Source organism: Podarcis bocagei, assembly GCF_964188305.1.
Source record: "Podarcis bocagei genome assembly, chromosome: 11".
Lineage (NCBI taxonomy): Eukaryota > Metazoa > Chordata > Lepidosauria > Squamata > Lacertidae > Podarcis > Podarcis bocagei.
The window spans coordinates 7030703-7044092 of NC_138136.1; the positions used below are offsets into that span (position 1 = coordinate 7030703).

General features: G+C 45.3%; 1 protein-coding gene across 1 annotated transcript; it reads left to right on the forward strand.

Moving 5' to 3' along the window:
- Positions 1-1004: 1004 nt before the first annotated feature.
- Positions 1005-12539, forward strand: IDNK (IDNK gluconokinase). Its single transcript, XM_081213938.1, has 5 exons — positions 1005-1110; positions 8546-8576; positions 9206-9292; positions 11319-11362; positions 12044-12539. The coding sequence occupies exons 1-5, from the start codon at positions 1067-1069 to the stop codon at positions 12393-12395; spliced, it is 558 nt and encodes a 185-aa protein (XP_081070064.1). The 5' UTR covers positions 1005-1066; the 3' UTR covers positions 12396-12539.
- Positions 12540-13390: the final 851 nt, after the last annotated feature.

The following is a 13390-nucleotide window of genomic DNA, read 5'->3' on the forward strand; positions in this document are numbered from 1 at the left end:
TGCGACATACGCATGCGCAGACATGGTTTGCGTTCTGCTCAGGATGCGAACGGGGCTCTGGAATGGATCCTGTTCGCATCCAGAGGTACCACTGTATGCTGTAAGCTGCCCAGAGCAGCTGGGAGAAACCCAGCCAGATGGGCGGGGTATAAATAATAAAATTACAGTCATACCTCGGGTTAAAGTTGCTTCAGGTTGAGCGTTTTCAGGTTGCGCTCTGCGGCGACCCGGAAGTAATGGAGCATGTTACTTCCGGGTTTCGCCGCTTGTGCATGTGCACTCAAAATGACGTCATGCGCAGAAGTGGTGAATTGCGACCTGCTAACGCGGGTTGCGTTCTCTTCAGGATGCGAACAGGGCTCTGGAACGGATCCCTTTTGCATCCAGCGGTACCACTGTGTTATTATTATTATTACACAGTATTATTATTAAGGCCTTGGCACCCTTTGGGCGACCGTAGCCGGCAGGTAGCCACCCTTCCTTTCAAGGGGGGCAGGGAGGTTCACTTGAATAAAATATGGGGGATAGGTCAGTGGCGTAGCATGGGTTGTCAGCACCCGGGGCAAGGCAAGTAATTTGTGCCCCCTAACCCGTGGATTTGCGCCCCCTAACCCTAACCCCCAGATGTTGCGCCCGGTGCGGCCGGCCCCCCCTGCACCCCCCGCGCTACGCCACTGGGATAGGTCAGCCGCGCCCCACACAATCGATCACATGACGCGGCATGCACACACTACTGTATTTGAATGGCAATGCTCATCAACTTCGAGGGGGCTGGTCCCTCAAGTATTTTATTGGGGCGGCCGAAGGGACCCCTAGGAGTAGGCTGCTGTGAGGAAGGGCAAGGTGCACCCCCCCCCCGCGCGCCCCAGGAAAGCGGAGCCACCAACACCCAGGCGGAGCCCCCCCCCCCCCAGGCGCTGCTTGCGGACGCGTTTCGCGCGCGGCGCCCCGTGCACTTGGCCCGCGGAGCCGCCAGCCAGGTTCGCGGGGCGGGGCGGGCGGCGAGGCGGGGCCGCGCAGAGCAGAGCCGGCGGCCGGGGAGCCGGAGTGGAGCCGCCTGGGCGTGATGGCGCTGCAGCTGGTGGTCATGGGAGTGAGCGGCTCCGGGAAGTAGGTAGAGGGCGCGGGGGAGCGGGCGGCGAGGGGCGCGGGAGAGAGGAGGAGGAGGAGAAGCTCGTTTCGCCGCCTCCCTCCTCCGGGTCTCCGAGAACTTCCCTCTCGCGGCTTTGCTCTGAAAGGTCTCTTCAGTCTTCTCTCTGTTCCCAGCGTGGTTCTCCTTTCCCGGGCTGCTCCTTACCCGACCTTCGCCTTCAGGTCCCCGGGGGGTTTGCAACAGTGTGAAAGCGCAAGAGACAAATGTGCCACCCAGCTCCCGTGTTCCCCGTCCTCACGTGCCTTGACTTGCTGGGTTCACGCTCGAGGGGATGCCCAGCAACGCAGGACACGTGTGTGAGTTCCCTGCACGGGGAGATTTGTGCCCTCTGGAATGAGCGGCTGAAGGAAATGGTCCCTGGTGGATGAGCAAGGAAAGAAGAAAGGGTCAAATGCCTGCTTGCTAACTGGGCAAAGTCCTTTTCACTTTTCTTTTGCTCTGAAATAACAGGAATGGGGCCATTTAAAACATAAACAAAGGTGTGTGAATAGAAGAGCCGGCTAATTATTGGGTTTTTTTCAGCTGGAGATTAAAAACTGGTTTGGAATATATTTTAATTACAGCTGTTGCCCTGGAAGAAGGATTTGAGTTGACAAACTGTGGGAAAGAACTGCCTATGCATTCTCAGCTGCCAGGAGTTGGGGAAGTTGCCAGGTTACCAATCTGAAGTCTTTAAAATCTTGTCTGGTTTTGTTTTTTAAAACTACTTCTATACTGCTCTTCGTCAATCATTCTAGAGCCATTCACGGCAGTACAAAGATATTTTCTATAAAATTCAGCACATTAAAATGCCATTAATTACACAAGTATCCACTCTGAACCAGTTCCGTATTAATTGCAAACATATAACATATCTGTCTTTAGCCAGCTTCAGAAACTCATTGGCGTCAGTTATTGCCTTATTTCAGAGCTTTCTTGATGGGAGGAGAAAAACTCCATTCTTAGCCGTCTTCTGTACTTTGCCCTTCCCACCCAAACCCCACCTCTCACAGCACTTTACCTCAAGAAAATTCAGTGGATGAGCACAGCTTCCATTCCCCACAGCAATTTTCTTGCTCAGGCAGTAGTGACCGCCAGCATATCTTTTATCTCACAATTAACCTAGTTTAAATGGGTGCAAGACTGCGTCTGCTCTCCTGCAAGAACATGTCAGCATTTTCACTCCACTTTCCCAGCAGTGCCGCCAGAGCAAAGCAGCCCGCACATTACCCAGCCAGACTGAGAGGGAGAAGAAGGCACACATTCTGCGGCTGTAGCTATGAATGCTGCTGTAGTTGGAGGGGGACGTAGATGGTAAACCAGCCCTGGCTAGGGCATTGGTTGCAGGAGAACAGAGGATATATCCAGGCATCCAGTCGTGCTTGCCAGTCTGTTCTGCTGTATTGGTGCTACCGCAGAAAAGGCTCTGTCTCTTGGGCCCACTCACCATACCTGCGGGGAAACATGAAGCAGGGGCTTTGTGGATGATCACAAGAAATAGCTGGATTCATATAGTTGCAGATACCTCGATTTGTCAGCCATGCTAAAAACTGCTGCTGTTCTGCCCTTTCCCAAATAAATGGCACAGGGAGGAATTCCACATTGTTCTAGGCTGATGGTTCCATCGGGATGAGCGTTTTGGCTTCCTGGATGGCATGATCCACCCTCCTCTCCACCTGTGGGCTGTTCTGAGGATTCTCCTGAAATCCCACAAAACATATGGGGAACACAGCAGGACGAGGGAGGGAAAAGCCTCATTGTGCAAGCGGAGATCCTTGTGTGCAGGGCTTTGGCGGACAGGACTCATTAGTTGAATCCTGCCCATTAAAATTTGTGCACTGAATTCTCATATAGTTACATAAAATATCTTGCAGTTAAACAGAAGGCCCTTGGATTACACACACTTAACTGCCACATTACATCATACCTCCTCACTCTTTGCATATGTATTTAGCATAGACATCACAATCCATTTCACAATTATTGTTGCTTCATTGTGTGGGAAGGCTATATGAGCTTCTTCCCCAAATGCCCCTCCTTGTCTGTTCTTCCATAGACCGCAGTGTCCCCCCTTCTAAAACAGAGTAGCTACTAAAGTTGTTTTTGTTTAATCCAAACCCTATTCTAATCATTCTTACTCTAGGGAATGTCCAATGTGGGTTTATATCAAGCACCGTGGCTCTTAAGGGGAGCCATGAAAATATATACGGTACTGACAGAGGCTATGTTACTGGACAGGCAAAAAATGACAGCTTTTCTGTCTCACTGCAACTCCATGCTAGGGAAGCCATACCTCTTGAACATCTGCCTGTCAGGTTAAAGCCACAGAGCCTTGGTCAGGAAAAATGGTGGCAAGCAGCCGTTTGTGGGGAGGAGGGATTTTGTTGTAAGCCCTGCAACAATCATGTTCCCCTTGCTGCGGTGAAGTGTCTGTGTGCCCAGCAGTTCTGAGAGTTACTCTGAGGCAGAGATGAATCTAGAATCAGGTCCCCAGAACTCTCTGAAGGGCAACCTATAGATTCAGGTCATAATTATGCATACTCTTCCAGGAGTGGAAATGGTAGGCTGGCAGGATTGATTAGGTAGTCCAATGAAGGCGCCTGCAATCCTATGCACAGTTTCCTATGAATAAACTACAAGGAACACAATGACCTTTTTCGTAGATGCGTAAGATTCCACTGGAAATCATAAGGCCCTCACTCCTTATTTTCAAACTATCACTTACATTTCAATAATGCAATGTTTTAATCAGTTAATTAATGGATAGTGATAATCTGTGTGTGGAAACTGGGTGTTCCTTCAGCTTTGCTAGCACAAGATGGCAAAACACATTATGTGGTGCTGGCAACATCACAGGCTAAAACAACAGCGTTTAGAATGACAGTGAAAAATGTTTTGATTGCAGAGGTCTAGTCGTTGCTCCACAGCGAGCTCAGATACCACCAAATGAACTCGCATATCTGCATGCTTTTGATATGTGCACTTAAAGCAGCTTTCTTTCCCCCCAGAGTATGTTGGGGAGCTTGTGATGTGAAAACTTAATTCCATGCTGCATGAAGAAACCCTTGTGGGCGTGTTCAACACCCACACATGCATGTCAAAACTAATCTGATAACCTATTACCAAATATTACTTTGGAAGAGACAGTATGTATTTTAATAGGCCTACTTGCCATAATTGTACTGTTCAAATTGCACGCTGAGAGAGTGTTGCTTCACAGGAGCAACTCTTTGTACATCAGTTTTATATATAGGGTTATTTACTAAATGTGAATAATTGCTGTTTGCTTGGGGATCTCTTCAAAGCAAGGCTGGCCAAATACTTCTCAAAGAATAAAAGAAAGAGCAGGGCTCAGTGGGAAGAGAATGTAAGCTTGCATGGACTGAGACTTGGTTTATTGGCCTTTAGCACTGAAAGTTGATGCAAGCACTGTAGCAATCTTCCATGTTGTACTGATTCTGCAGGGCAATGCTAGTCCTATTGAAGCATATACTAGAATAGGGTAGAGGAAACATACAGCTCCCCTCAGTCACGTTCATGTGTTGAATACCATTGGCTATTGGCACAGTCATTCACAGTTACACAGCTATGGAACTATAGGATTTTACAGATCTCGTCAAATCTTGAAGCATATGTACTACCCGGACACTGAGGTCCAGCGCCGAGGGTCTTCTGGCGGTTCCCTCACTGCAAGAAGCCAAGTTACAGGGAACCAGGCAGAGGGCCTTCTCGGTAGTGGCGCCCGCTCTGCAGAACGCCCTCCCACCAGATGTCAAAGAGATAAACAACTACCAGACTTTTAGAAGACATCTGAAGGCAGCCCTGTTTAGGGAAGCTTTTAATGTTTGATGTATTACGGTATTTTAATATCTTGTTGGAAGCCGCCCAGAGTGGCTGGGGAAGCCCAGCCAGATGGGCGGGGTATAAATAAATTATTATTATTATTATTATTATTATTATTATTATTATTATTATTATTATTATTATTATAGATAGTGGTGGCTGGTAGGGCAGAAAGCAGAGAGACCAGCAGCAGGCTGAGTTTGGCCAATAACAGGCAAAGCTAACAAATTCTAATTTTGCACCCATCCACCTCCCAGCTGAGTTATGCAAAGGCAGCGCTGAGATTAGGAATCTAAGAATCATAGAATTGTAGAGTTGGCAGGGACCCCAAGGGTCATATAGTCCAACCCCCTGCGATGCAGGAATGTCAGCTAAAGCAAAATTCAGCTAAAGCAGATGTCATGCAGTGCCATATCCTGGATGTAAGGAGGAAGTGGAGACTGGCTGACAATGGTGGGGCATTGCCCCATTGAGTCTTAAAGACCAGCCTATTCAACATACAGACAGACGAACAACTATTGTACAAATCATGTCATTGCCTAGGATAGGTATTCTGCTTCAGAAGACACAGCAACCTCTTGAAAAAAGTTCAGTTCGCCGCAGTAGCAAAAGGAAGACTATAAATGATCATAACCTGATAATAGCACTGACACTTTGCATTGTTCAAGCTCCCATTATGTAGAATTGGGGACAGATATCAAACCTTTGATTGGCTTATACAGGGCATGTTAAAGGAGATCAGAGGCAATATCCTCTATCTGTGGCAATTTGCACACACCAAGAGGGCCAGTCACTTAACAGCGCAGCCCTATGCATGTCTAATCAGGGAATTCTGTGGTCCTTGCTCCCAGGTAAGCGTGTATAGAGCTGCAGCCTCATTGATGCAGATACAATCATCAGTTTTCACTAAAGAGTAAAAAAAAAGACAATATTGTTTGTTTGTTTGTTTAGCATTTGTTTCCCACCAGAATACATAGTCTCCTGCCTGCTTTACTCTTACAACAACCCTCTGAGTTTGGTTCGACTGAGAGACACAGGCTTGTCCAAAGCCACACAGCAATCTTCACAGGAATATACTGTTGCAGAAATTGTGCTACTGCACACTTGTTAGAACTGGGCAGGAAAGTGCTTTCCCTTCCTTTTAATGTAAGGGATGCGGGTGGTGCTGTGGGTTAAACCACAGAGCCTAGGACTTGCCGATCAGAAGGTTGGCGGTTTGAATCCCTGCGACAGGGTGAGTTCCCATTGCTCGGTTCTTGCTCCTGCCAACCTAGCAGTTCAAAAGCATGAAGTGCAAGTAGATAAATAGGTACCACTCTGGTAGGAAGGTAAACGGCGTTTCCGTGCGCTGCTCTGGTTCGCCAGAAGCAGCTTAGTCATGCTGGCCACATGACCTGGAAGCTGTACGCCGGCTCCCTCGGCCAATAAAGCGAGATGAGCACCGCAACCCCAAAGTCGGCCACGACTGGACCTAGTGGTCAGGGGTCCCTTCACCTTTGCCTTTACCTCACTATTCTGGGAAAGAGTGCCAGTTTTTAGCAATCTCTAGCGCAGATCCCATAAGCATGAATGCAGACACCAAGAATGACAATTCTCTGAGGTTATGGGGGGTGACTGTGGTGCAGCATAAACTTTTCATTCAGAAGCTCCCAGGTTCGATCCCTGAATCTCCATGTACAGCTGGAAAAGACAGAAGTCTGAACCTCGGAGAGCCATTGCCACTCAGTGCAGACAGTACTAAACTACATGGACCGATGGCTTGACTCGGTATAAGATAGGCCTCAACTACCCAGTGAGCTTCACACCTACAACAGAATTTGAACCCAAGTTACCTCTGTCTCCAGCACTCTAGCTCCTGCTCTGTTTTAGTTCAGGATTAAGCACCAACCCGAAAACTGGCTAGCTTGCACCCAATCCTATGCATGTTCCCCCCTTACAAAGTTTCCTCCCTTAGTTACAGTGGAGTTTATTCCCAAGTGTGTTTATAGGACTTCAGCCTGAAGACTCTTCAGATGTTAAGTCTCTCTGTGAAGCGTCTTGACTTGCCTGTCTCAGCTTTTGGGTCTGTGTGTGACAATGTACATTATTCTTTCTGTGCTTCAGCAATGAGAAAATTGAAATCGGTTTGTTACGGTTGAAAACATTGCTGGGAGCCTCATGCAAAGTGGTATTAACTAGAAAGACAGGCTGCTGCTTTTGGGTGGTGGAGAGAGGGAAAAGGTGTGGAGACTTTGAAGTTTCCCAGAGGTGCTGCAATTCATAATATTTCCTCACAAACTTGCAGTGGTGGAATGGATATCTATTCTAATAACAATTCACAGCATCTATTCAGTGTTTTTGAGTGTTTGAAGAACTTCACAGAAATTATGTCAGTGTGCCTTACAAGAACCTTGTGAGGTCGGTCACTCTTATTTTACCCATGATATAGATAGGGGCTGAGGTTGGAAACATACGGTTTGTTTTAAGGCCACCTGGAGAGGTTGTGGTAGAGTCAAGATTACAATTACAGGCTTCTTTGTTCCACGGATCAGCCATGATTGTACATCTCTCATGCTGGGAGTGGTGGGGGCAGAGAGGCTAAAAAAATTTTTAGGGGGGAATCATGGTATCACAGCTGGCGACTGGCAAGAGTGATAAATAAATTTAATTTAAAATAGGACTTTTGGGGGGAATCTAAAAAACCTTTTGGAGAGCCAAATGTGGCTCATTGACCTTGTTTAGCAATCACTGCCTTTACATTTCAAACATTGCTACATGGACAGAAAGCTTCCCAGGCCTGCAACTTGAACATGAGTTGCCTAGCTGAAGGGTTTTTTTTCAGAGGAAACTTACCAGAACTCAGTTCTGGCACCATTGCCATTATAAGAGAACGAAGGAGGCATTCATGGTGAGTTCCGGCACCTCTTTTTCTAGAAAAATAGCACTGCGGTAGATGCAAATACCTTGCTTTATGATGAATTATTTCTGTTGTATTTTCTGCATTCTAGCATCCCACCCATGACTTTCATAAACTTTGTATCAGCTCAGCTTTTCACTGCTACTGCCATTTCTGTGTTTCTAGCTCTCTCCAGACCTCACAAGTAGCACATCTCAGGACTAGTTCATTCTTCTTCTCCCTCAGGAATGGGGAGCAAGATGATTCCGGTACCTTATGAGGAGACCCGGTCAGCTCCTATATTCTGCCAGCATCGTGTGAACTGCCCTGAGATCTATGGTTATAGGGCTGTATACAACTTTAATAAATAATAATAATAAAAATTTGCATTTTACACTCATTTCTGTTTCAGCTGGGACATTTGCATTTGTTTAGAATAGTAACTTCAGTTAGGCTGATTGAAGTGAAGGTTCTGTGAGTCACCCACTTACATATATTACTCATTTGTAACTTATATCTGATACGTTTATCTCCAGATAACCAACATAATTCTCCCACTTGAGAGTTTCCACTTTAGATTTATAATAGTCCTCTGGCATTTATAGGCAGGATAACAGATAGATTTTTCTGTTGATTTTATCTAGTGAATTTATTCTCCAGATATAGAATTTACACTTCTCCGTTTTGTTTTACAGATCAACTGTGGGCTCCCAGCTGGGAGATAAGGTACCATTGATATATTACTTTTTATACATGGGTTCATTGTCTGTTGCTGCGCTTTCCAAGTGTTTATGTAGGGGTGAAGGGCCTCAGGCCCAGGGGCAAAGGACAGCCCCCCCAGGCTTCTGCCTGACCCTTGGGACTCCCTGCAAGGCACACCCTTTCCCTAGCCAGTCCACTTTCCTTGAATGTTTTGGCCTGGCTGGAATATGCCCTGTAACTCTGCCTGGATATGCAGAGAGGGCTGTGAGTGTGTGCATACAAACCAGCCCACTGTGCAAAGGCATGATTTACATCAGCTGCTCCACCCTTTTCTGCCTTTAGCCCTGCCCACCCTGGGAGGTTGCCTGGAATGGAATGTGCACTTTCTTTTTCCAAGACTGTAAATCAGCCCCTCTCAACCTGGGTCTCCCAGATGTTGTTGGAATACAGCTCCCGTCATCCCTCGCTAGCAGGACCAGTGGTCAGGGATGATAGGAGTCCTGCAACTTCCAGAGACCCAAAGTTGAGAAAGGCCGATATAAATGGTGACTCATTTTGTGACATAAGGATTGTGTAATCCTTATTGTGTGTTTGCTAAGATTTGTTGCTGCAAAACTAAGATGAAGTAATCCCTAATTATAATTCCTATTTAGCTCGGATGGAAATTCTATGATGGCGACGACTATCATCCAGAAGAAAACAGAAAGAAAATGGCAGCAGGAATACCTCTGAATGACCAGGTATGGCATATATTCCGGAAGCCTCGTCTTCCCTCTCTCAGCTGCCTGTGAACAAGCAAAGTGTTTACAACTAGGGGGAACAGGAAGTCTCTGTATGCCTCCCACATCCCAGTCAACCATAATCTGCAGGTTACTTGGACTCTGATGGATTGCTGCTGTGCCAGTAGACCAAGAACTCTCTTTTTCTTTTGCCTGTTGAATTGAGGCTGCAATCCTGTGCACACTTAACTTGGAAATGAGCTCCACTGAACACAGGGAGACTTACTTCTGAGTAAACATCCCGGCTACATTTGAATAGGTGAACCGTATTTTTCATCTTATACAACTCTGGGTTGCATCCAGCTAAATTGCTGTGCACGCGAAATGACTTCCATGAGCCATGTTCTCCTGCCCTTGCACGCCACCCACACCCCTCCCCAATCTGCTTTGGGGGGCTAGGGGAAACGCAGAGATTTGTGGGGTTGCAGAGAGGAAGTAGAGGGAAGGCAAGTTTCACTGAAGTTGTGGAAATTGTTCCGCATGTGCAGTGATTTAGTTGGTTATAAAAATTCTTAACTTCTAGCAGTGCAATAATTGCATATGTTTAACTCTGCCATTGTAATCAGTAGGATTTTAAAATTTATTGACAGCATAATCTTATGCACATTTAACTCAGAAACAAGTGGTGGTTACTTCCCCAGGTGTGTATAGCAGGAGTAGCCAATGTAATGCCCTCCAGATATTGCATGGTCAATGATCAGGGATGGTGGACGTTGTAGTCACATTGGCTACCCCTGGTGAATAGGATTGCAGCCTCGCTTTGGTTGGATGAGCTGTGACAGCGGACAAAAACACCCACTTATTACACAAGTGCAAACCCAGTGAAGTAAAAATGTTCTCACTGAAGCCGTTTCCGAAGGCATGGTCTATAAATCTTACTTCTTTGGGTTTAATTCCTTTGAAGCCATTTGGACTGCACTGCTAGACACTGTCTGTGAATTGTCCTCTTTGCAGGATACTTTTACCAGATAGAAATAACTAGAAAGATCCATCACAGTGGATCTTCCTTCTTTCCATTTTAAATCAGTTAGTGCCTCTGCTTTTTCAATCGACATGCACAATTTAACAGGAACTGCCAGTGAAAATCAACTAAAAATATTATATAACATACCAGCACAGGCAACTTTTTAAAGGAAACTGAACATATGAATATCAGCCACTGCTTTGGAATGTGGCTGGCCAAAAGCAGACTCCACTGACACCTTTGCAATCGTTTTTATAACACGTAAAAATGCAACCATTTTCTTAATACTGTATACGGAAATAGCTACCTTGCGTAAGTGGATGAAACGATTATGCTACATCCAGCATATCTCTCGTGCACATTACTATACAATTTTCACATGGCTAAACTTAAGATTTACTAAGGATGTCATTTGCAAGGAGCAGTATCACCCTCAAAATAACAGTTCATAGGATACACCTAAGAACATATTTTATAGGTGTCTCTTTTCTGGCCTTGCCAACACTGCGGAGCTTATGCTGGTGAAGGGAGCAGATGCTTTCTGATGAATGAACTGGTGGCATGAAACTGTGAAAGCCGCATGGAAGACAGGAGTGCGCTTCATAGTGAATGAACAGTCTCCCACCTCCTTCCCAGCCCGGCAGACTTTCGAGCTGTCATTTATAAAACTTGTTCTAACACAAGCTAGACAGAAAGGTGAAGCTTTAATGCTGAGCAATTACAAAGAAATCTGCAGGCAATATAAAGCTTAAATTGGATTACGTTGAGAAGCTGATCAATCATTTTGATTGTATTTGCCATACTCATTTGAGCCAAGTGAACTAGCAGGCAGAAGTTAATCCCTCACTAAAGATTCACATTGAAGCAAATGTGGCTGTGGTGATGATGATTTGTGATTGCTGTTAATATGAAGAGGCTATGATGTACTTCTGGCAGAAAACCTGAGAACATTAGGCGTTGTTATTTCAGGTAAAATGGCAGAATTTGCTTAAGCCTGTCTGTTTTGTCTGTCTTGTTTCTTAGGACAGAATCCCATGGCTTTGCCACCTGCATGACATATTAAGGAGGTATGAAAGTGACTGAATCTTAAGAAACTTGAAACCAGTGTTGAGCATTCTGCTGTAGAAACCACACAATTGCCAAAAACTGCTGCAGATTTCTGTAACACACATTAACCGCTTATAGTGAGAGCAAACTATTAGAAAGCCAGTAGGTAGACAAGGAACCTTTGGGCCTCTGACTGTTGTTGGCCTCCAATTCGCATCAGTCCCACCCAACACAGCCATTGATGAGGGATGAGGGACGTTCTGGTCCAACAACAGCTGGAGGACCAAAGATTCCCCAGCCCTGCTAGAGGTCTTGGAGAGCTGGAATCAAAGCTTAGTTCTGCGGTAACTTCTTGTGTAATCTAGCAAACTGACAGTAAATGGCTTAATTGCAGGAAGGATCATACAACATAGCCCTAATGGGGATGATACCACTTGTGTATGTGAGGGGGAATACATGACTAAATGCTCCCCCATGTCACTATTTCTGCTTGTGGAAAAACTACTATGCTCTACCCTAGCTTCCTTTCTACATGCGGGGGTTTGTTGCATGAGCGAGAATTCAGAAATACTATATGTGTTTGAAGGTAGTGCAAACTAGCTGGGCTGTTCCTTAAACTCGGTCCTAAGGAAGCTTAATCACAATGTGCATAATATTTTACTGAGGTGTGCAAGTAATAATATTTTTTTTCCTTTTTGTAGGGAACAAGCATCAGGACAGAATGCAATTTTAGCCTGCTCAGCCCTGAAAAAAATGTATAGATGCATTTTGGAGAACAGAGGGACTGGTGGCGACCGTGGTCACCTGGAGGAAGATGAGGTGCCTCCACCACTAAATATCCTTTTTGTTCACTTAGCTGGCCCTATGAGCCTAATTGCTAAACGGCTGGAGAAGAGAAAGGGACATTTTATGCCACCTGCTCTACTCCAGTCTCAGTTTGATACTCTCGAGCCTCCATCACCCCCAGAAAAGTCAATTACTGTCAGTTTAGAAAAGTCCGTTTCAGAAATTGTATCTGAAATCGAAGAATATATTAAAAACTTGAATTGTTAATTGTACCAAGTTCCTGAACTACAATACCATCTCAGAACAAAGACAGCTCTCTTACAATTTCTCTTTGATTAAGAAGTAGAATTTTATGCATTGGCTCCCCCCCCCCCCTTGTGAAGAGCACAAAATAAAAGACATTTTAAGTCATATGGTATTTAACTTTTGTACACAAGCTGGAGTTGTGAGGATTTTGGAAAGCACTTAAGACTGACCTAAAAAGTTCAATTGACTCCAGGAACTACAACAGAAGAGGGAAGCACAGTTCCACGTGTCGGATGAGGGAAGGCTTATTTCTGACACACACACTCTCTCTCTCTCTCTCTCTATATATATATATACACACACACATACACACACACACACAGACACACACACAGACACACACACACACAACCACAACCTTTTGAGCTGGCAACAACTACTATTTTTCATCCTTACAGTGGTAGGAAACTGGCAGCAGAACAGATGGGAGAATAAGGTGGAATTCGGGAAGTGCTTGGTCTCTAGTTCTGCAGCAACAGCAGCGTTATGTGCAAAATAAGTGGCACAAGTCAAAACACTTGCAGTTAAAGTGACAGCAGACTCATGTTTGCCACCTCCACGAGTTAAGATTGCAGAGTTCCACAAAAACTGGAAATAGCAGCTGACAGATGTTTAAAAGCAAAGGATGTGGATGTAGTTTTAGTTCTGTGTGTGTGTGTGTGTGTGTGTGTGTGTGACAGTATTATCGTGACTGTACCAAGTCACACACAAGTCATAACAACAGAGATGTTCATAATATACAGATATTAACTCTAGAATCATCCCATCATCAGTTGTACTGATCGTCAGCTATGAAGGGAACTTTGGCATTTTTTCTCTTTAGTAAGTGTTTAAGTTTCTAAGCCATAACTATTTTGCCTCCAACAATTCTAAAGTATTCCAAGGGCAAAGTGTGAAAAGTCTCTGATACTGCAACTCTGATAAGGTACACAATTTCTAATCTACAAGCCACGTTC

Bases quoted from the DNA above. Each gene is read 5' to 3' on its own strand.
- IDNK (XM_081213938.1), top strand. From the start codon at position 1,067: ATGGCGCTGCAGCTGGTGGTCATGGGAGTGAGCGGCTCCGGGAA. The intron at 1,111-8,545 runs GTAGGTAGAGGG...TTTGTTTTACAG, and splicing joins GGAGTGAGCGGCTCCGGGAA to ATCAACTGTGGGCTCCCAGC. The intron at 8,577-9,205 runs GTACCATTGATA...ATTCCTATTTAG, and splicing joins GCTCCCAGCTGGGAGATAAG to CTCGGATGGAAATTCTATGA.